The sequence below is a fragment of the Oncorhynchus masou genome, chromosome 32, assembly GCF_036934945.1.
Source record: "Oncorhynchus masou masou isolate Uvic2021 chromosome 32, UVic_Omas_1.1, whole genome shotgun sequence".
Classification (NCBI taxonomy): Eukaryota; Metazoa; Chordata; class Actinopteri; order Salmoniformes; family Salmonidae; genus Oncorhynchus; species Oncorhynchus masou.
Window position 1 is genome coordinate 11,958,141 of NC_088243.1, and position 23,457 is coordinate 11,981,597.

General features: G+C 44.6%; 1 protein-coding gene across 9 annotated transcripts in view; it reads right to left on the reverse strand.

The window, feature by feature from the left end:
• Positions 1 to 23,457, reverse strand: part of LOC135525587 (dystrobrevin beta-like) — a 72,389-nt gene that overhangs the window by 11,785 nt on the left and 37,147 nt on the right. For 5 of the 9 annotated variants that reach the window (XM_064953296.1, XM_064953300.1, XM_064953295.1 and 2 more), the window contains 5 exons: positions 17,771 to 17,876; positions 14,380 to 14,465; positions 14,026 to 14,139; positions 6,706 to 6,802; positions 4,796 to 4,816 (listed from right to left, as the gene is read on the reverse strand). In XM_064953296.1, the coding sequence (XP_064809368.1) occupies positions 4,796 to 4,816; positions 6,706 to 6,802; positions 14,026 to 14,139; positions 14,380 to 14,465; positions 17,771 to 17,876 (424 nt within the window). The remainder of the gene's footprint in view (positions 1 to 4,795; positions 4,817 to 6,705; positions 6,803 to 14,025; positions 14,140 to 14,379; positions 14,466 to 17,770; positions 17,877 to 23,457) is intronic. The other 4 variants (XM_064953305.1, XM_064953299.1, XM_064953302.1 and 1 more) reach the window with 2 other exon arrangements.

The following is a 23,457-nucleotide window of genomic DNA, read 5'->3' on the forward strand; positions in this document are numbered from 1 at the left end:
TACTTGATAAAGAACAGTATCATCTGCATAAAAATTAACATCCGCTGTTTCAATAAGATCCCCAATGTTGTTGATATACAAAATGAACAACAGCGGGCCCAAAATAGAACCTTGCGGAACACCTTAGCACACCTCTATGGATTCAGATTTACAACCATCCACCATTACACATTGTGTACAATTTGATAGGTAATTTATAAACCAATCTAGAGCATGACCAGTAATTCCACAACATTTTAACCTTTGCACTAACACAGCATGGTCCACGGTGTCGAAAGCCTTTGACAAATCAATAAAAACAGACACACAATGTAACTTCTTATCAAGAGCACAGTGGACGTAATTTAAAACCTTCAATGTTGCTGAAACATTGCTCTGGCCAGACCTAAAACCTGATTGCAATCCATTTAAGATGTTGTTTTCTTGGAAGTAGACCTGCCTACTAACTAAGGACTCCAGTACCTTTGACAGTACAAACAATTTTGATATGGGTTGATAGTTGTCAAGTAGCGAAGGATCTACACCTTTCAGAAGAGGGAGTACACAAAAGCAGATTTCCATAACTTGGGGATTTCCCTAACATCAAGCGTGGGGTTAAAAATACATGTTAAGGGGTAGCAATGATGTCTGCAGCTAGATGTAGGAGGCGGGGGTCAGGACCAGGTGAATTTTTTATTTTATACAAAAATATGTTTTGCAGCATTTGGAACTGCTGATCACGCTGAGATGCCTCCTGGGTGGCGCAGTGGTCTAGGGCACTGCATCGCAGCGATAGCGGCCGGCTCTGTTGCAACCGGCCGCGAATGGGAGGTCAATGGGGCGACACACAATTGGCTTAGCGTCATCTGGTTTAGGGAGGGTTTGGTTGGAAGGGATATCCTTGTCTCATCACGCACCAGCGACTCCTGTGGCGGGCCGGGCACAGTGCGCGCTAACCAAGGTAGCCAGGTGCACGATGTTTCCTCCGACACATTGGTGCGGCTGGCTTCCGGGTTGGAGGCACGCTGTGTTAAGAAGCAGTGCGGCTTGGTTGGGTTGTGTTTCGGGGGACGCATGGCTTTCGACCTTCGTCTCTCCCGAGCCCGTACGGGAGTTGTAGCGATGAGACAAGATAGTAATTACTAACAATTGGATACCATGAAAATTGGGGAGAAAAGTGGTGGGGGGGGAATTAAATTTTAAAAAAGAACACTGAGATAATCTAAGCCTATGATGCCCTTCAGAGCTGCTCTCCTTTCACCTGACTACGTTTTCTCTCATAGTCCAAGAGCATCTGGTCGTCGCGGTGGTGGCACAGGGCTACTCATTTCTCCTATACGGAGATGTGGTCTTTTCTCCCTCTCACCTGTCCATCTACTCTCTCACCTGTCCATCTACTCTCTCACCTGTCCATCTACTCTCTCACCTGTCCATCTACTCTCTCACCTGTCCATCTCCTCATTTGAATTCCATGCGGTCACTGTCACTTGTCCACTCAAGCTTGTCATCTATCGCCCACCAGGTGCCCTTGGAGACTTCCTCAATGAGCTTAACACTTTCATAAACCTTTCCTGATGATGGCTCACCACTCTTTTACTGGGCGACTTCTAGCTCCCGACCTCTCCCTTCGATTCATTTATTTGCAACTCTCTCGTTCCCCTCCTTGCCTTTTGACGTCACCCTTTCCCAATCCCCTCCAACTCACAAGGCAAGATGCTTGACCTCATCTCTACTAGATGCTGGCCGTTTACTAATCTCACTGCAACCACCGTCAAGGTCGAGGATCACTACTTTTGTTTCCTTTTCTGTCTCTCTTTCCTCCAACCCTCTCAGCCCCCACCCAGATGGCCATGTGCCATTGCAATCTTCGCTCCGTCTCTCCCAGTACTCTGTCCTCTTCTAACCTATCATCTCTCCATTCTAAATCTTCTTTCTCTCCTTCTTTCTCTCCTGTTTCTCTCCTGAGTCAGCCTCTTCGACCCTACTCTCCTTCCTTTCCGCATCCTTTGACTCACACTACCCCATGTCCTCCCAGGCCGGCTCGGCCCTCCCCTCTTGCTTCGTGGCTGAGTGACTCATTGCAAGCTTACAGAACAGGGTTGCGGGCAGCTGAGCGAATATAGAGGAAAACAAACTTCTGGAGGACCTATCATCCTTTCACTGATTCCTCTACCTTCTCTTCCTCTGAATCCACTGCTCATGCCACTTTCTATCACTCTACATTTCAAACTTTTGCCTCTAACCCTAGGAAACTATTTTCTACCTTTTCCTCCCTCCTTAATGCTACACACCCCCCCTCTCTGCGGACGACTTTGTCAACCACTTTGAAAAGAAGGTTGATGACAGTCGCTCCTCATTCACTTAGACTATTGAGTCCACTGGTCTCACTCACACAGAACTACCCTACGCCTTGACCTCTTTCTCCCCTCTCTATCCCGAGGACATCCTGTGACTTGTGAGATCTGGCCGCCCGACAACCTGTCGCTCGACTCCATTCCCTCCTCCCTTCTCCAGACCCTCTCTGGAGACCTTCTCCCATTCCTCACTTCCCTCATCAACTCATCTCTGACCACTGGCTGCGTCCCCTCTGACTTCAAAATGGCCTGAGTAGCTCCACTCCTCAAGAAACCAACACTCGACTCATTTGATGTCAAAAACTATAGACCTGTATTCCTGCTTTCTTTTCTTTCCAAAACACTTGAGCGTGTTGTCTCTGATCAACTCTCTCGTTATCTCTCTCAGAACGATCTTCTTGACCCTAACCAGTCAGGCTATAAGATGGGTCACTGCTCTCCTCTGTGTCCCGGAGGCTCTCTGCACTGCCAAAGCTGACTCTCTCTCCTCTGTTCCCATCCTCCTACATCTATCTGCTGCCTTTGACACCATGAACCACACTATGAACCATCAGTTCCTTCTCTCCACCCTCTCAGGGATGACTGTCTCAGCAGACTCTTGGATTGCATCCCACCCGGCAGGCCACTATCAAGTGACGTCGAAAGGATCTGTGTCTGCACCACGTACTCTCACTAATGGTATCCCTCAGGGCTCAGTTCTAGGCCCTCTCCTCTTCTCTCTATACACCAAGTCACTCGGCTCGTCACATCCTCACATGTTGTCTCCTATAATTGCTATGCGGATGACACAACTACTTTTCTCCTTTCCCATTTCCCTTTTCTGACACCCATGTGGCGAAATGCATCTCTGCGTGCCTTGCAGATATCTCAGCTGGAATGTCGGCTCACCACCTCAAGATCAACTTAGAACAAGACGGAGCTGCTTAGAGACTATAAAATGTCCGCAATGCGCTCGTTAGCATTTAGATAGAGAATGCTATGGGATTTTACATGTACTTGTTAGCATTGCTAACCTTCAGATTACCTAGGCTCAGTGGGGTTTGAAAATAACGCCCCTTGTGTGCAATGCCGATATTACAGAATATCCTGGTACGGCACAAGGTCGGTATGAAGGTATGACAATCTGAATACCGCCCAAGCCTAACACCCCCCCCTGGTACTCTTCCCCTGGAGAGAGGGGCACTGTACAGGGCCTAGGAGCAGACCCGGGTTCAAACACTATTCAAATAATTTCAAATACTGCATCTGTGCTTGATTGAGCCTGCTTAGCTTATATGGACCATTAGAATAGTCCCAAAACATCAAACCTCACCTATCTTGCACTCCAGGCAGGCTTGAGCAAACGCTGAAGGTATTTGAAAGATTTAGAATAGCGTTTGAGCCCAGGTCCACGACTGTATGGCTTAGAGCCAGCCTGCCCGGGGGTCCACGACTGTATGGCTTAGAGCCAGCCTGCCCGGGGGTCCACGACTGTATGGCTTAGAGCCAGCCTGCCCGGGGGTCCACGACTGTATGGCTTAGAGCCAGCCTGCCCGGGGGTCCACGACTGTATGGCTTAGAGCCAGCCTGCCCGGGGTCCACGACTGTATGGCTTAGAGCCAGCCTGCCCGGGGGTCCACGACTGTATGGCTTAGAGTCAGCCTGCCCGTGAGTCCACGACTGTATGGCTTAGAGCCAGCCTGCACGGGGGTCCACGACTGTATGGCTTAGAGCCAGCCTGCACGGGGTCCACGACTGTATGGCTTAGAGCCAGCCTGCACGGGGGTCCACGACTGTATGGCTTAGAGCCAGCCTGCACGGGGGTCCACGACTGTATGGCTTAGAGCCAGCCTGCACGGGGGTCCACGACTGTATGGCTTAGAGCCAGCCTGCCCGGGGTCCACGACTGTATGGCTTAGAGCCAGCCTGCACGGGGGTCCACGACTGTATGGCTTAGAGTCAGCCTGCCCGTGAGTCCACGACTGTATGGCTTAGAGCCAGCCTGCACGGGGGTCCACGACTGTATGGCTTAGAGCCAGCCTGCCCGGGGGTCCACGACTGTATGGCTTAGAGCCAGCCTGCACGGGGGTCCACGACTGTATGGCTTAGAGCCAGCCTGCCCGGGGTCCACGACTGTATGGCTTAGAGCCAGCCTGCCCGTGAGTCCACGACTGTATGGCTTAGAGCCAGCCTGGTCCAGGTCCTGCATGATGTGACAAATAAGCCATCTATAAAAGTACTGTGCCAAATCTCTGTAGGAAAACAGTGCTGCCTCAAACCGACCAGTGCAAGTGCATAACATAATATGTCCATAAAAAAATGCTGCTACTGGAAGTTCCTTAAACACAATCCATCGGAGACATATCAACACGTGCATTAAGAGTGGACAGTAGTGTGACATGTAATATTATGGTTAGAGAGTGACTGGGTCTCGTGCTGCCACTACTGCTTCCTTAATGTAAACTTAAGAGAGACACACTTACTGCCTGCTTCTGCTCCTCATCCTATCAGTCAGTCAATGGTAAGCAGTGATAGAAGGCATGAGCAGTGAGGGAGAGAGAAATGACAGAGAGGTACAGGCCGAGAACGAGAGAGAAAGAGATCAAGAAAGTGACAGAAAGAGAGAGAAAAAGATAAAACAGTGGCAAAGAGTCAGGAGCTTCAATATCAGGACAGGAAAGACAAGTTTCTACAAGTTAACCAATGGGCCCTGAGGGAGAGCAACTGTCAACTACAACCAATGGGCCCTGAGGGGAGAGCAACTGTCAACTACAACCAATGGGCCCTGAGGGGAGAGCAACTGTCAACTACAACCAATGGGCCCTGAGGGAGAGCAACTGTCAACTACAACCAATGGGCCCTGAGGGAGAGCAACTGTCAACTACAACCAATGGGCCCTGAGGGGAGAGCAACTGTCAACTACAACCAATGGGCCCTGAGGGAGAGCAACTGTCAACTACAACCAATGGGCCCTGAGGGAGAGCAACTGTCAACTACAATCAATGGGCCCTGAGGGGAGAGCAACTGTCAACTACAATCAATGGACCCTGAGGGGTAGCAACTGTCAACTACAACCAATGGGCCCTGAGGGGAGAGCAACTGTCAACTACAACCAATGGGCCCTGAGGGAGAGCAACTGTCAACTACAATCAATGGGCCCTGAGGGGAGAGCAACTGTCAACTACAATCAATGGGCCCTGAGGGGAGAGCAACTGTCAACTACAACCAATGGACCCTGAGGGAGAGCAACTGTCAACTACAACCAATGGGCCCTGAGGGAGAGCAACTGTCAACTACAATCAATGGGCCCTGAGGGGAGAGCAACTGTCAACTACAATCAATGGGCCCTGAGGGAGAGCGACTGTCAACTACAATCAATGGGCCCTGAGGGAGAGCGACTGTCAACTACAATCAATGGGCCCTGAGGGAGAGCAACTGTCAACTACAATCAATGGGCCCTGCGGGAGAGCAACTGTCAACTACAATCAATGGGCCCTGCGGGGAGAGCAACTGTCAACTACAATCAATGGGCCCTGAGGGAGAGCAACTGTCAACTACAACCAATGGGCCCTGAGGGAGAGCAACTGTCAACTACAATCAATGGGCCCTGAGGGGAGAGCAACTGTCAACTACAATCAATGGGCCCTGAGGGAGAGCGACTGTCAACTACAATCAATGGGCCCTGAGGGAGAGCAACTGTCAACTACAATCAATGGGCCCTGAGGGAGAGCAACTGTCAACTACAATCAATGGGCCCTGCGGGAGAGCAACTGTCAACTACAATCAATGGGCCCTGCAGGAGAGCAACTGTCAACTACAATCAATGGGCCCTGAGGGAGAGCAACTGTCAACTACAATCAATGGGCCCTGCGGGAGAGCAACTGTCAACTACAATCAATGGGCCCTGCGGGAGAGCAACTGCCAACTACAATCAATGGGCCCTGAGGGAGAGCGACTGTCAACTACAATCAATGGGCCCTGAGGGAGAGCGACTGTCAACTACAATCAATGGGCCCTGAGGGAGAGCAACTGTCAACTACAATCAATGGGCCCTGAGGGAGAGCAACTGTCAACTACAATCAATGCAGTGTCCAACACGTTCTAAACAGTTGGAACAAATTCATGGTTGATGTTAACGAATACCAGATGGCATAAAATGCAATAATGACAGAGGTTGATAACTGCACTCTCTCTCACAAGCATTTCCCTACACTCACATTAACATCTGCTAACCATGTGTATGTGACCAATAACATTTGATTTGATATACTATATATCAATTTGATATACTACTAACTATATAGTAAAAAATGACAGCATCAGTATATAAAAGTCTGAAGAACAAGAAACAGATATTGTTTATAATAATCTGGCGGTCAGAGTCCTCTCCTACCTTCAGTAACCTCATCAGTCCCTCTAGCTGGACCATCAGTTCCCGTCTGCTCTCCTGTAGGGCTGACATGCGCCTCTCCAGCTCATCCTTCCTGTGCCTGTTGTCCCACAATCACGCACGCGCACACACACACACACACACACACACACACACACACACACACACACACACACACACACACACACACACACACACACACACACACACACACACACACACACACACACACACACACACACACACACACACACACACACACACACACACACACACACACACACACACACACACACACACACACACACACACACACACACACACACACACACACACACACACACACACACACACACACACACACACACACACACACACACACACACGCTGTTAGTCTCTATTGGCTCCTGAAAGGTGAGAGCCTGAAAGTCTGTCAGTCACTAGGCTCCCTCGGGTTGCCTCCCACATGAACAATGATCTGTCCTTGGCCTGAGAAGTCCCAACTGTCTTCCGTCAGGTGGCGTCCCTGAGTGCAGACTGCAGACGCTGAGTGGTGATGATGGAAGACATTGTTCAGTCCCTTGTCCATCTCTTTCCTAATATCACACCACTACACAGACACAGTCTCTTCTCTAAGCCTGGTTACACTACCTCAGGGTGAGACAACCCTGTTCCTGGAGTGCCACAGGTCCTGCAGGATTTTGTCCCAACTCGGCACCACACCTGACCAACCAAGCTAATTGATCTGTTCAGTGATTGCCTAAATTCAACACACCTGGTCTTTCAGGTCAGTTAAACCACAAACATGAAGCGCCTGCAGCAGTCCAGGACCAGGGTTACCAACCATGTCCCTACATAGTCTCTTCTCTGAGCCTGGTCACATTCCAGGGTAACACAAAGAGACAACACACCACTGGCAAGATCCCTTTTAATGTGATGAGATGATTGAACAGGTCCATCGGGCACTGAAACAATGCAGAGCAGAGCTACAGGCTACAATGCAGAGCTATAGGCTATAGGCTACAATACAGAGCTATAAGCTACAATGCAGAGCTATAGGCTACAATGCAGAGCTATAGGCTATAGGCTTCAATACAGAGCTATAGGCTATAGGCTACAATACAGAGCTATAAGCTACAATGCAGAGCTATAGGCTATAGGCTACAATACAGAGCTATAAGCTACAATGCAGAGCTATAAGCTTCAATACAGAGCTATAGGCGACAATGCAGAGCTATAAGCTACAATGCAGAGCTATAGGCTACAATGCAGAGCTATAGGCTACAATGCAGAGCTATAAGCTACAATGCAGAGCTATAGGCTATAGGCTACAATACAGAGCTATAAGCTACAATGCAGAGCTATAGGCTACAATGCAGAGCTATAGGCTATAGGCTTCAATACAGAGCTATAGGCTATAGGCTACAATACAGAGCTATAAGCTACAATGCAGAGCTATAGGCTATAGGCTACAATACAGAGCTATAAGCTACAATGCAGAGCTATAAGCTTCAATACAGAGCTATAGGCGACAATGCAGAGCTATAAGCTACAATGCAGAGCTATAGGCTACAATGCAGAGCTATAGGCTACAATGCAGAGCTATAGGCTACAATGCAGAGCTATAGGCGACAATGCAGAGCTATAGGCGACAATGCAGAGCTATAAGCTACAATGCAGAGCTATAGGCTACAATGCAGAGCTATAGGCTACAATGCAGAGCTATAGGCTACAATGCAGAGCTGTAGGCTACAATGCAGAGCTGTAGGCTACAATACAGAGCTGTAGGCTACAATGCAGAGGTGTAGGCTACAATGCAGAGCTGTAGGCTACAATGCAGAGCTGTAGGCTACAATGCAGAGCTATAGGCTACAATGCAGAGCTATAGGCTACAATGCAGAGCTATAGGCTACAATGCAGAGCTATAGGCTATAGGCTACAATGCAGAGCTATAGGCTACAATGCAGAGCTATAGGCTACAATGCAGAGCTGTAGTCTACAAAACAGAGCTATAGGCTACAATGCAGAGGTGTAGGCTACAATGCAGAGGTGTAGGCTACAATGCAGAGGTGTAGGCTACAATGCAGAGGTGTAGGCTACAATGCAGAGGTGTAGGCTACAATGCAGAGGTGTAGGCTACAATTCAGAGGTGTAGGCTACAATGCAGAGCTATAGGCTACAATGCAGAGCTATAGGCTACAATGCAGAGGTGTAGGCTACAATGCAGAGGTGTAGGCTATAGGCTACAATGCAGAGCTATAGGCTATAGGGTACAATGCAGAGGTGTAGGCTACAATGCAGAGCTATAGGCTACAATGCAGAGGTGTAGGCTACAATGCAGAGCTGTAGGCTACAATGCAGAGGTGTAGGCTACAATGCAGAGGTGTAGGCTACAATGCAGAGGTGTAGGCTACAATGCAGAGGTGTAGGCTACAATGCAGAGCTGTAGGCTACAATGCAGAGCTGTAGGCTACAATGCAGAGCTGTAGGCTACAATGCAGAGCTGTAGGCTACAATGCAGAGCTGTAGGCTACAATGCAGAGGTGTAGGCTACAATACAGAGCTGTAGGCTACAATACAGAGCTGTAGGCTACAATGCAGAGGTGTAGGCTACAATACAGAGCTGTAGGCTACAATGCAGAGGTGTAGGCTACAATACAGAGCTATAGGCTACAATACAGACATACATTATAGCCAGATTGCCAATCAATCAGTGAAAGTGCCTGTGGCATCAAAAGGTTACAGACTTTCTTTGGGAGTCTCAGCCCTGAATCTACTGGCTGTTACTACTGTTAAAGGGCTGATGAAGGCATATGGAGTTAACACTTTACATTCATGCAAACTTTATAAATGATTAGTTCTGAGTTTATAAACATGTGATGAGCATTTATAACACATTTGTTTTAGAGGCATAGATGGGTATAGATGGGTAAAAATGCAGAACTAAAGAACAGATACAGCCCTTGGTTCACTCCAGACTTGACTGCCCTTGACCAGCACAAAAACACCCTGTGGCGTACTGCACTAGCGTCGAATAGTCCCTGCAATATGCAACTTTTCAGGGAAGTCAGGAACCAATACACAGTCAGTTAGGAAAGCAAAGGCCAGCTTTTTCAAACAGAAATTTGCATCCTGCAGCACTAATTCCAATACGTTTTGGGACACTGTAAAGTCCATGGAGAATAAGAGTACCTCCTCCCAGCTGCCCACTGCACTGAGGTTAGGAAACACTGTCACCACTGATAAATCCATGATAATCGAGAACTTCATTAAGTATTTCTCCACGGCTGGCCATGCTTTCTAACTACCCCAACCAACAGCTCTGCCCCCCCCCCAAATATCACTGGAGTGATATATAGCTATAGAGACACATTTGCTATAGACACACAACTAGACACACAGTAGCTATAGAGACACCGTAGCTATAGAAACACAGCTAGACACACAGTAGCTATAGAATCACAGCTAGACACACAGTAGCTATAGAAACACAGCTAGACACACAGTAGCTATAGACACACAGTAGCTATAGACACACAGTAGCTATAGAAACACAGTAGCTATAGAGACACAGTAGCTATAGAAACACAGTAGCTATAGAAACACAGTAGCTATAGAGACACCGTAGCTATAGAAACACAGCTAGACACACAGTAGCTATAGAAACACAGCTAGACACACAGTAGCTATAGAAACACAGCTAGACACACAGTAGCTATAGACACACAGCTAGACACACAGTAGCTATAGACACACAGTAGCTAAAGACACACAGTAGCTATAGACAAACAGCTAGACACACAGTAGCTATAGAAACACAGCTAGACACACAGTAGCTATAGACACACAGTAGCTATAGAAACACAGCTAGACACACAGTAGCTATAGACACACAGTAGCTAAAGACACACAGCTAGACACACAGTAGCTATAGAAACACAGCTAGACACACAGTAGCTATAGAAACACAGCTAGACACACAGTAGCTATAGACACACAGTAGCTATAGACACACGGTAGCTATAGACACACAGTAGCTATAGAAACACAGCTCGACACACAGTAGCTATAGAAACACAGCTCGACACACAGTAGCTATAGAAACACAGCTCGACACACAGTAGCTATAGAAACACAGCTCGACACACAGTAGCTATAGAAACACAGCTCGACACACAGTAGCTATAGAAACACAGCTCGACACACAGTAGCTATAGAAACACAGCTAGACACACAGTAGCTATAGAAACACAGCTAGACACACAGTAGCTATAGCAGGAAGATATACATATATATATATATTTCTGAGCAATTGTATTAGTATAGAATACTATAATTCCACAATTTCTGGGAGCATACAATATAGCTCAGTATCTAAATTATTTATTTTATACAGTAATTTATGCTCGTCTTTATCAAGGGTGTCAATCATTTCATAGCCCACTGTATGTACAGGGCATTCGCAAAGTATTCAGACCCCTTCCCTTTTCCACATTTTGTTACGTTACAGCTTTATTCTAAAATGGATTAAATAAAACATTTCCCTCATCAATCTACACACAAAACCCCCACAATGACAAAGACAAAAGAGGTTTTTATAATTATTTGCAAATGTATTACAAATAAAAAACAGAAATACCTTATTTACATAAGTATTCAGACCCTTTGCTATGAGACTCGAAATTGAGCTCAGGTGCATTCTGTTTCCATTGATCATCCTTGAGATGTTTCTACAACTTGATTGGAGTCCACCTGAGGTAAATTCAATTGATTGGACATGATTTGGGAAGGCACACACTTGTCTATCCAAGGTCCCACAGTTGACAGTGCATGTCAGAGCAAAAACCAAGCCATGAGGTTGAAGTAATTGTCCATGGAGCTCCGAGACAGGATTGTGTCGAGGCACAGACCTGGGGAAGAGTACCAAAACATGTCTGCAGCATTGAAGGTCCCCAAGTACACAGTGGCCTCCATCATTCTTAAATAGAAGACGTTTGGAAGCACCAAGGCTCTTCGTAGAGCTGGCCGCCCAGCCAAACTGAGCAATCGGGGGAGAAGGGCCTTGGTCAGGGAGATTACCAAAAACCCAATAGTCACTAACAGAGCTCCAGATTTCCTCTGTAAAGATGGGAGAATCTTCCAGAAGGACAACCATCTCTGCAGCACTCCACCAATCATGCCTTTTTGGTAGAGTGGACAGATGGAAGCCACTCCTCAGAAAAAAGCACATGACATCCCTTTGGAGTTTGCCAAAAGGCACCTAAAGGACTCTCAGCCCATTAGAAACAAGATTCTCTGGTCTGATGAAAACAAGATTGAACTCATTGGCCTGAATGCCAAGCGTCACGTCTGGAGGAAACCTGGCACCGTCCCTATGGTGAAGCATGATGGAGGCAGCATCATGCCGTGAGGATGTTTTTCAGCGGCAGGGACTGGGAGGCTAGTCAGGGTCGAGGGAAAGATGAACAGAGCAAAGTACAGAGAGATCCTTGATGAAAACCTGCTCCTAAGCGCTCAGGACCACAGACAGGGCGACGGTTCACCTTCCAACAGGAGAACAACCCTAAGCACACAGACAAGACAACGCAAGAGTGGCTTCTGGGAAAAGTCTCTGAATATCCTTGAGTGGCCCAGCCAGAGCCCGGACTTGAACCCGTTTGAACATCTCTGGAGAGACCTGAAAATAGCTGTGCATTGATGCTCCACATCCACACCTGACAGAGCTTGAGAGGATCTGCAGAGAAGAATGGGAGAAACTGCCCAAGCTGTGCCAAGCTTGTAGCGTCATACCCAAAAAGACTCTAGGCTGTAATCACTGCCAAAGGTGCATCAACAAAGTATTGAGTAAAGGGTCTGAAAACTTATGTAAAGGTGATATTTCAGTTTCTTATTTAAATACATTTCCTGAATACTTTCCGAATGCACTGTAGGTGGGTAATGATCTCTCCTGTTAGATATAGGTGGGTAATGATCTCTCCTATTAGATATAGGTGGGTAATGATCTCTCCTATTAGATATAGGTGGGTAATGATCTCTCCGTTTAGATTTAGGTGGGTAATGATCTCTCCGTTTAGATTTAGGTGGGTAATGATCTCTCCTATTAGATATAGGTGGGTAATGATCTCTCCTATTAGATATAGGTGGGTAATGATCTCTCCGTTTAGATTTAGGTGGGTAATGATCTCTCCGTTTAGATTTAGGTGGGTAATGATCTCTCCTATTAGATATAGGTGGGTAATGATCTCTCCTATTAGATATAGGTGGGTAATGATCTCTCCTTTTAGATTTAGGTGGGTAATGATCTCTCCTTTTAGATTTAGGTGGGTAATGATCTCTCCTATTAGATATAGGTGGGTAATGAGCTCTCCTATTAAATAAAGATGGGTAATGATCTCTCCTTTTAGATATACTGTAGGTGGGTAATGATCTCTCCTATTAGATATAGGTGGGTAATGATCTCTCCTTTTAGATATAGGTGGGTAATGATCTCTCCTTTTAGATATAGGTGGGTAATGAGCTCTCCTATTAAATAAAGATGGGTAATGATCTCTCCTTTTAGATTTAGGTGGGTAATGATCTCTCCTATTAGATATAGGTGGGTAATGATCTCTCCTATTAGATATAGGTGGGTAGTGATCTCTCCTATTAGATATAGGTGGGTAATGATCTCTCCTATTAGATATAGGTGGGTAATGATCTCTCCTATTAGATATAGGTGGGTAATGATCTCTCCTTTTAGATATAGGTGGGTAATGATCTCTCCTTTTAGATTTAGGTGGGTAATGATCTCTCCTATTAGATATAGGTGGGTAATGATCTCTCCTATTAGATATAGGTGGGTAATGATCTCTCCTTTTAGATTTAGGTGGGTAATGATCTCTCCTATTAGATATAGGTGGGTAATGATCTCTCCTATTAGATATAGGTGGGTAATGATCTCTCCTTTTAGATTTAGGTGGGTAATGATCTCTCCTATTAGATATAGGTGGGTAGTGATCTCTCCTATTAGATTTTGGTTGGTAGTGATCTCTTCTATAAGATACAGTGTAGGTGGGTAGTGATCTCTTCTATAAGATACAGTGTAGGTGGGTAGTGATCTCTTCTATAAGATACAGTGGAGGTGGGTAATGATCTCTTCTATAAGATACAGTGTAGGTGGGTAATGATCTCTTCTATAAGATACAGTGTAGGTGGGTAGTGATCTCTTCTATAAGATACAGTGTAGGTGGGTAGTGATCTCTTCTATAAGATACAGTGTAGGTGGGTAGTGATCTCTTCTATAAGATACAGTGTAGGTGGGTAATATAGCTGGATATGTGGTACCTCAGGAGCCTGAGTTCAGCCAGCAGTGTGGGGTTTTGCTGGGCCTTCTCTGGGGTGGGCTGGGAGGCCTGCTCGTGCTCCAGACGTAGCCGTTGAATCTCCTGGAGGATCTCTCTGAGGGACCAGAAGACACAACAAAATAAGACACAACAAAATGGGGATTTCAAATGACTTTCTGAAAGCAGATCCCTGTGACCAACATAAACTGAACTCTATTTACTTATAAATTCACAAAATTCTTAAATTATGAGCATACAATAAATCTGATTAACTAATAGAGAAAATATTTAGTACAGTTTTTTTTTTTAATTGCTTAATGTTTCTTCATAAAGTGACAGTCAAATACATTCCCACCTGTTTTTGTTCTCTAGTTCTGCTATTAGCTGCCTCTGTTGTTTGTTGGCATCGAAGTTGAAACTCAGATCGGTTGGAGGACATTGCTAAAAGACAAAATTACACATTAAAAACAGAGTTAACAAAACTGAGCGGATAAAAGAGAAACACATCAAACATGATCTACTGCCCAGAAGTCATGTGTGCTGTGCTTTAGACTTTTGAGTGACTATTCTAACATCTGGGGCCATGTCAGCCAACCTGCACTTTTATTTAATCTTTCACGTTGATAAACTACACTGTGGGTAATGATTATGTTAGTGTCTGGTGACAGTACACTGTGGGTAATGATTATGTTAGTGTCTGGTGACAGTACACTGTGGGTAATGGTCATGTTAGTGTCTGGTGACAGTACACTGTGGGTAATGGTTAGTGTCTGGTGACAGTACACTGTGGGTAATGGTCATGTTAGTGTCTGTTGACAGTACACTGTGGGTAATGGTCATGTTAGTGTCTGGTGACAGTACACTGTGGGTAATGATTATGTTAGTGTCTGGTGACAGTACACTGTGGGTAATGGTTAGTGTCTGGTGACAGTACACTGTGGGTAATGGTCATGTTAGTGTCTGGTGACAGTACACTGTGGGTAATGATTATGTTAGTGTCTGGTGACAGTACACTGTGGGTAATGGTTAGTGTCTGGTGACAGTACACTGTGGGTAATGGTTATGTTAGTGTCTGGTGACAGTACACTGTGGGTAATGGTTAGTGTCTGGTGACAGTACACTGTGGGTAATGGTCATGTTAGTGTCTGGTGACAGTACACTGTGGGTAATGATTATGTTAGTGTCTGGTGACAGTACACTGTGGGTAATGGTTAGTGTCTGGTGACAGTACACTGTGGGTAATGGTTATGTTAGTGTCTGGTGACAGTACACTGTGGGTAATGGTTAGTGTCTGGTGACAGTACACTGTGGGTAATGATTATGTTAGTGTCTGGTGACAGTACACTGTGGGTAATGGTCATGTTAGTGTCTGGTGACAGTAAACTGTGGGTAATGGTTAGTGTCTGGTGACAGTACACTGTGGGTAATGGTCATGTTAGTGTCTGGTGACAGTACACTGTGGGTAATGGTCATGTTAGTGTCTGGTGACAGTACACTGTGGGTAATGGTTAGTGTCTGGTGACAGTACACTGTGGGTAATGGTTAGTGTCTGGTGACAGTACACTGTGGGTAATGGTTAGTGTCTGGTGACAGTACACTGTGGGTAATGGTCATGTTAGTGTCTGATGACAGTACACTGTGGGTAATGGTCATGTTAGTGTCTGGTGACAGTACACTGTGGGTAATGGTCATGTTAGTGTCTGGTGACAGTACACTGTGGGTAATGGTTAGTGTCTGGTGACAGTACACTGTGGGTAATGGTTAGTGTCTGGTGACAGTACACTGTGGGTAATGGTTAGTGTCTGGTGACAGTACACTGTGGGTAATGGTTAGTGTCTGGTGACAGTACACTGTGGGTAATGGTTAGTGTCTGGTGACAGTACACTGTGGGTAATGATTATGTTAGTGTCTGGTGACAGTACACTGTGGGTAATGATCATGTTAGTGTCTGGTGACAGTACACTGTGGGTAATGATCATGTTAGTGTCTGGTGACAGTACACTGTGGGTAATGATCATGTTAGTGTCTGGTGACAGTACACTGTGGGTAATGATTATGTTAGTGTCTGGTGACAGTACACTGTGGGTAATGATCATGTTAGTGTCTGGTGACAGTACACTGTGGGTAATGATCATGTTAGTGTCTGGTGACAGTACACTGTGGGTAATGATTATGTTAGTGTCTGGTGACAGTACACTGTGGGTAATGGTCATGTTAGTGTCTGGTGACAGTACACTGTGGGTAATGGTTAGTGTCTGGTGACAGTACACTGTGGGTAATGATCATGTTAGTGTCTGGTGACAGTACACTGTGGGTAATGATCATGTTAGTGTCTGGTGACAGTACACTGTGGGTAATGATCATGTTAGTGTCTGGTGACAGTACACTGTGGGTAATGATTATGTTAGTGTCTGGTGACAGTACACTGTGGGTAATGATCATGTTAGTGTCTGGTGACAGTACACTGTGGGTAATGATCATGTTAGTGTCTGGTGACAGTACACTGTGGGTAATGATTATGTTAGTGTCTGGTGACAGTACACTGTGGGTAATGGTCATGTTAGTGTCTGGTGACAGTACACTGTGGGTAATGGTTAGTGTCTGGTGACAGTACACTGTGGGTAATGATCATGTTAGTGTCTGGTGACAGTACACTGTGGGTAATGATTATGTTAGTGTCTGGTGACAGTACACTGTGGGTAATGATCATGTTAGTGTCTGGTGACAGTACACTGTGGGTAATGGTTAGTGTCTGGTGACAGTACACTGTGGGTAATGGTTATGTTAGTGTCTGGTGACAGTACACTGTGGGTAATGGTTAGTGTCTGGTGACAGTACACTGTGGGTAATGGTTAGTGTCTGGTGACAGTACACTGTGGGTAATGATTATGTTAGTGTCTGGTGACAGTACACTGTGGGTAATGATCATGTTAGTGTCTGGTGACAGTACACTGTGGGTAATGGTTAGTGTCTGGTGACAGTACACTGTGGGTAATGGTTAGTGTCTGGTGACAGTACACTGTGGGTAATGGTTATGTTAGTGTCTGGTGACAGTACACTGTGGGTAATGGTTAGTGTCTGGTGACAGTACACTGTGGGTAATGGTTAGTGTCTGGTGACAGTACACTGTGGGTAATGATTATGTTAGTGTCTGGTGACAGTACACTGTGGGTAATGGTTAGTGTCTGGTGACAGTACACTGTGGGTAATGATTATGTTAGTGTCTGGTGACAGTACACTGTGGGTAATGATCATGTTAGTGTCTGGTGACAGTACACTGTGGGTAATGATTATGTTAGTGTCTGGTGACAGTACACTGTGGGTAATGATCATGTTAGTGTCTGGTGACAGTACACTGTGGGTAATGATCATGTTAGTGTCTGGTGACAGTACACTGTGGGTAATGATTATGTTAGTGTCTGGTGACAGTACACTGTGGGTAATGATCATGTTAGTGTCTGGTGACAGTACACTGTGGGTAATGATCATGTTAGTGTCTGGTGACAGTACACTGTGGGTAATGATCATGTTAGTGTCTGGTGACAGTACACTGTGGGTAATGATCATGTTAGTGTCTGGTGACAGCCTTAACATCATCTGCTTTGGTTCTGGGTACAGAGAGGATTGTTCTGTTCATGGACATTCTGCAGTTACAAAATAAGAAGTAGATACATAAAGGCTGACAGAATACCACCCTGGGGCAGCCTACACATACACACGTGCACGCACACACACTCACTACTCACTGTGGAGCAACTCACTGTGGAGTTGCCTGCCTCTGCTGCAAGGCGCGCTGCATAGCGAGCAATGAGACGATGCTCCTCTTCTAGCCTGCTGGGACTCTCTAAGACACTGGAGAGAGAGAGAGAGCTTCTTTGAGTGTAATGTTTACTGTTAATTTTTGTTTATTTCACTTTTGCTTATGTTAACATATATTTCCATGTCAATAAAGCCCTTGAATTAAATTAAGAGAGGGAGGGGGCGGAGAGAGGAAGGGGAGGGACAGAGGGAGGGACAGAGAGAGGAAGGGAGGGGGCGGAGAGAGGGACAGAGAGGAGGGAGGGGGCATGGAGGGACAGAGGGAGGGAGGGACATAAAGGGTGGACGGAGGGAGGGGGCATGGAAAGGGAGGGTGAGAGAGGGCAGAGAGAGGGAGGGAGAGGACAGAGGGGGCGGAGAGAGGAAGGGGATGGACAAACTAGACACTAATGGACTGGTCCTCTTGCTCAGTTGTGCACTGGGGCCTCCCACCCTTTCTATTCTGGTTAGTGCCAGTTTGTGCTGTTTTGTGAAGGGAGTAGTACACAGCGTTGTACGAGAACATCAGTTTCTTGGCAATTTCTCAAATGGAATAGCCTTCATTTCCCAGAACAAGAATAGCCTGACGAGTTTCAGAAGAAAGTCTTTGTTTCTGGCCATTTTGAGCCTGTAATCGAACCCCCGAATGCTGATGCTCCAGATAATCAAATAGTCTAAAGAAGTTTTAGTACTTCTTTAATTAGCACAACAGGTTTGTTGTGCTAACATCATTACAAAAGGGTTTAAATGCTCAATTAGTCTTTTAAAATGATAAACTTGGATTAGCTAACACAACGTGCCATTGAAACACAGGAGTGATGGTTGCTGATAATGGGCCTCTGTACACCTACAGTGGGGCAAAAAAGTATTTAGTCAGCCACCAATTGTGCAAGTTCTCCCACTTAAAAAGATGAGAGGCCTGTAATTTTCATCATAGGTATACTTCAACTATGAGACAAAATGAGAAAAAAAATCCAGAAAATCACATTGTAGGATTTTTAATTAATTGACATTATTTGAGCCAATTGGAGGTGTACCTGTAGATGTACACAGGCAAGGATATTGCTGCCAGTAAGATTGCACCTAAATCAACCATTTATCGGATCATCAAGAACTTCAAGGAGAGCGGTTCAATTGTTGTGAAGAAGGCTTCAGGGCGCCCAAGAAAGTCCAGCAAGCGCCAGGACCCTCTCCTAAAGTTGATTCAGCTGCGGGATCAGGGCACCACTAGTACAGAGCTTGCTCAGTAATGGCAGCAGGCAGGTGTGAGTGCATCTGCATGCACAGTGAGGCGAAGACTTTGAGGATGGCCTGGTGTCATGAAGGGCAGCAAGGAAGCCACTTCTCTCCAGGAAAAACATCAGGGACAGACTGATATTCTGCAAAAAGTACAGGGATTGGACTGCTGAGGACTGGAGTAAAGTCATTTTCTCTGATGAATCCCCTTCCCGATTGTTTGGGGCATCCGGAAAAAAGCTTGTCTGAAGAAGACAAGGTGAACGCTACCATCAGTCCTGTGTCATGCCAACAGTAAAGTGTTCTGAGAGCATTCATGTGTGGGGTTGCTTCTCAGCCAAGGAAGTGGGCTCACTTACAATTTTGCCTAAGAACACAGCCATGAATAAAGAATGGTACCAACACATCCTCCGAGAGCAACTTCTCACAACCATCCAGGAACAGTTTGGTGATGAACAATGCCTTTTCCAGCATGATGGAGCACCTTGTCATAAGGCAAAAGTGATAACTAAGTGGCTCGGGGAACAAAACATTGATATTTTGGGTCCATGGCCTGGAAACCCCCCAGACCTTAATCCCATTGAGAACCTGTTGTCAAGGCTCAAGAGGCGGGTGGACAAACAAAAACCCATAAATTCTGACAAACTCCAAGCATTGATTATGCAAGAATGGGCTGCCATCAGGCAGGATGTGACCCAGAATTTAATTGACAGCATGCCAGGGCGGATTGCAGAGGTCTTGAAAAAGAAGGGTCAACACTGCAAATATTGACTCTTTGCATCAACTTCATGTAATTGTCAATAAAAGCCTTTGACACTTATGAAATGCTTGTAATTATACTTCACTATTCCATAGTAACATCTGACAAAAATATCTAAAGACACCGAAGCAGCTAACTTTGTGGAAATGAATATTTGTGTCCTTCTCAAAACTTTTGTCCACGACTGTATATATATTATTTTAATCTCAGCCCCCGTCCCCGCAGGAGGCCTTTTGGCTTTTGGTAGGCCGTCATTGTAAATAAAATGTTGTTCTTAACATACTTAGTTAGCCAAGTTAAATAAAGGTTCAATAAAATAAATAAACAATACAGCAACAGGCCACAAATGTCAGATTCCACTACTCTGCTCATTCCAAACCATTTACCCGGAAAAGTCAACTGTGTGTGTGACTTTGGTTTTCATGCAGATTGGGTCTGAACAGATGTCTGTGCTTCTTGCGTTCAAATTGTAATTATGTTCTGCCCCCCAATTAAAAAAAAATATAGTTGATGATCCCTGCTTTAGATTCAGTTTCTGAGAGGTCAGTCCAGGGGTGTAATCATTAGTCCAAACAGTTAAACAATAGTTTCTATTGGACAAATTCAGGTAGGTCCCTCCCCGTTTCGTTCTGTTTGGTTCCTAGTAAATACACATCTGTTGAGACCCAACTATGACTTAAATTTCAAGCCCTTCAGTTTGTGCCCTCCCCCCAGTACTTTCCAGTGTGTCATGGAGTGCATGTTTAGAGTCAGTCACTACTTTACATCAATGGAGAGTTTGTGTCGGGGAAACCAGCCCTAGTAGTCAGTATTAAGTCTGAGAGGTCAGTCCTGTTAGAAACCAACTGGTTTTATATCCGGCGTTTGAACTCTAGATTGACTTCTGAGTGGTCAATTGAAAGTTATACATTAACGAACAACTGAGGGGTTTCTAGAACAGAGCAGATTAAAGAGCTGGCCCGTTCGCTGTTCCTCTAAGGGTCATTCTTCTACAGACCACTCTGAGTCTTGCTGCCTCTGCTTCGTCAGACAGAGAGGTTCTTGGCACCACTCCAGCTGCTACCTGCAGACAATGGCCTGGTCCTATGCCCGTTTGTGCTGTCGTGTCTTGGTAACCTCCATGTTCACAGACAACCCTGTCTGCTAGCTTGGCCCCAGATCAGTTTGTGCTGTCTTGTCTTAGTAACCTCTATGGTTGTTGTCATGTTAAATAATAGCCTCTTCCTAGATCTGTTTGTGTTGTCATGCCAATTCTTATCGTCTTTGTCATGGCCTGGTCCCAAATCCACTGTGCTGTCCTGCCAACTCCTATAGTCATTGTCATACCAAACTGGCATGACAATAACTATAGCAGTTGGCAAGACAGAACATCGAGATCTAGGAGAAAGTTTGCAACCAAGGGCCGCAGCTCTGTGAATGAATGTGCTGCGTAGAGCCTCTCACAAGACCGGAAAAAAAATACACTTTTCTTATTCACATTGGACAATAAAGTAGTTTGTTGTTGTTAGGTGCTACTACAAAATATTACATGACTGCTCATACACACAATCTGTTTATCAACACAATCACATCTCTCTCACTCTCCCAGCCTCCGTCTCTCATACAGATAGATGCCTGTTATTGTTATTATAATGTTGCCAATGTAACATTCACTGAAGACATTTTAGTCAATTAGCAGACCCTCTTATCCAGAGTAATTTGCAATTAGTTCATTCATCTTAAAATAGCTAAGTGGGCCAACCACATATCAGCAGATTCAATACCAGTTGTAACAGTTCAAGTGGGAGTATTAGTGTTCTCAACTGAGGGCATGACGACAACAGCACATTGAGTCTGAGTTCCTATCTGGTGGATACTCCGTTAACTCCAAAATAAAATTAATCGAGCTGTTCAAAAGCAATCATCTTTTTGGATTTCTCTGTGGCACTGTGGTTGTGATTGAGTATTAGGTCATAAATTGTGAGGTGGTCCTTGGAAGACAAGTGCTGAGGGATCTCTCTGTCTGAGAGCTGGTAGGAGGAGGGAGAAGTGCTGAGGGATCTCTCTGTCTGAGAGCTGGTAGGAGGAGGGAGAAGTGCTGAGGGATCTCTCTGTCTGAGAGCTGGTAGGAGGAGGGAGAAGTGCTGAGGGATCTCTCTGTCTGAGAGCTGGTAGGAGGAGGGAGAAGTGCTGAGGGATCTCTCTGTCTGAGAGCTGGTAGGAGGAGGGAGAAGTGCTGAGGGATCTCTCTGTCTGAGAGCTGGTAGGAGGAGGGAGAAGTGCTGAGGGATCTCTCTGTCTGAGAGCTGGTAGGAGGAGGGAGAAGTGCTGAGGGATCTCTCTGTCTGAGAGCTGGTAGGAGGAGGGAGAAGTTGCTTCGTCATCAGACACAGAATCACTTCAGGTGCAAGACTGATTCTGTGAAAGTTGGGCCTATAATCACACACATTTTTGATGGACTTAAAAATGTAAAATCTCTAAACTGTAAAAGACAAAATAGCATCATCAACTAGAATCAGGAATTATACATACATACATACATACATACATACATACATACATACATACATACATACATACATACATACATACATACATACATACATACATACATACATACATACATACATACATACATACATACATACATACATACATACATACATACATACATACATACATACATACATACATACATACATACATACATACATACATACATACATACATACATACATACATACATACATACATACATACATACATACATACATACATACATACATACATACATACATACATACATACATACATACATACATACATACATACATACATACATACATACATACATACATACATACATACATACATACATACATACATACATACATACATACATACATACATACATACATACATACATACATACATACATACATACATACATACATACATACATACATACATACATACATACATACATACATACATACATACATACATACATACATACATACATACATACATACATACATACATACATACATACATACATACATACATACATACATACATACATACATACATACATACATACATACATACATACATACATACATACATACATACATACATACATACATACATACATACATACATACATACATACATACATACATACATACATACATACATACATACATACATACATACATACATACATACATACATACATACATACATACATACATACATACATACATACATACATACATACATACATACATACATACATACATACATACATACATACATACATACATACATACATACATACATACATACATACATACATACATACATACATACATACATACATACATACATACATACATACATACATACATACATACATACATACATACATACATACATACATACATACATACATACATACATACATACATACATACATACATACATACATACATACATACATACATACATACATACATACATACATACATACATACATACATACATACATACATACATACATACATACATACATACATACATACATACATACATACATACATACATACATACATACATACATACATACATACATACAAATATTACACTGTATAACTTGGG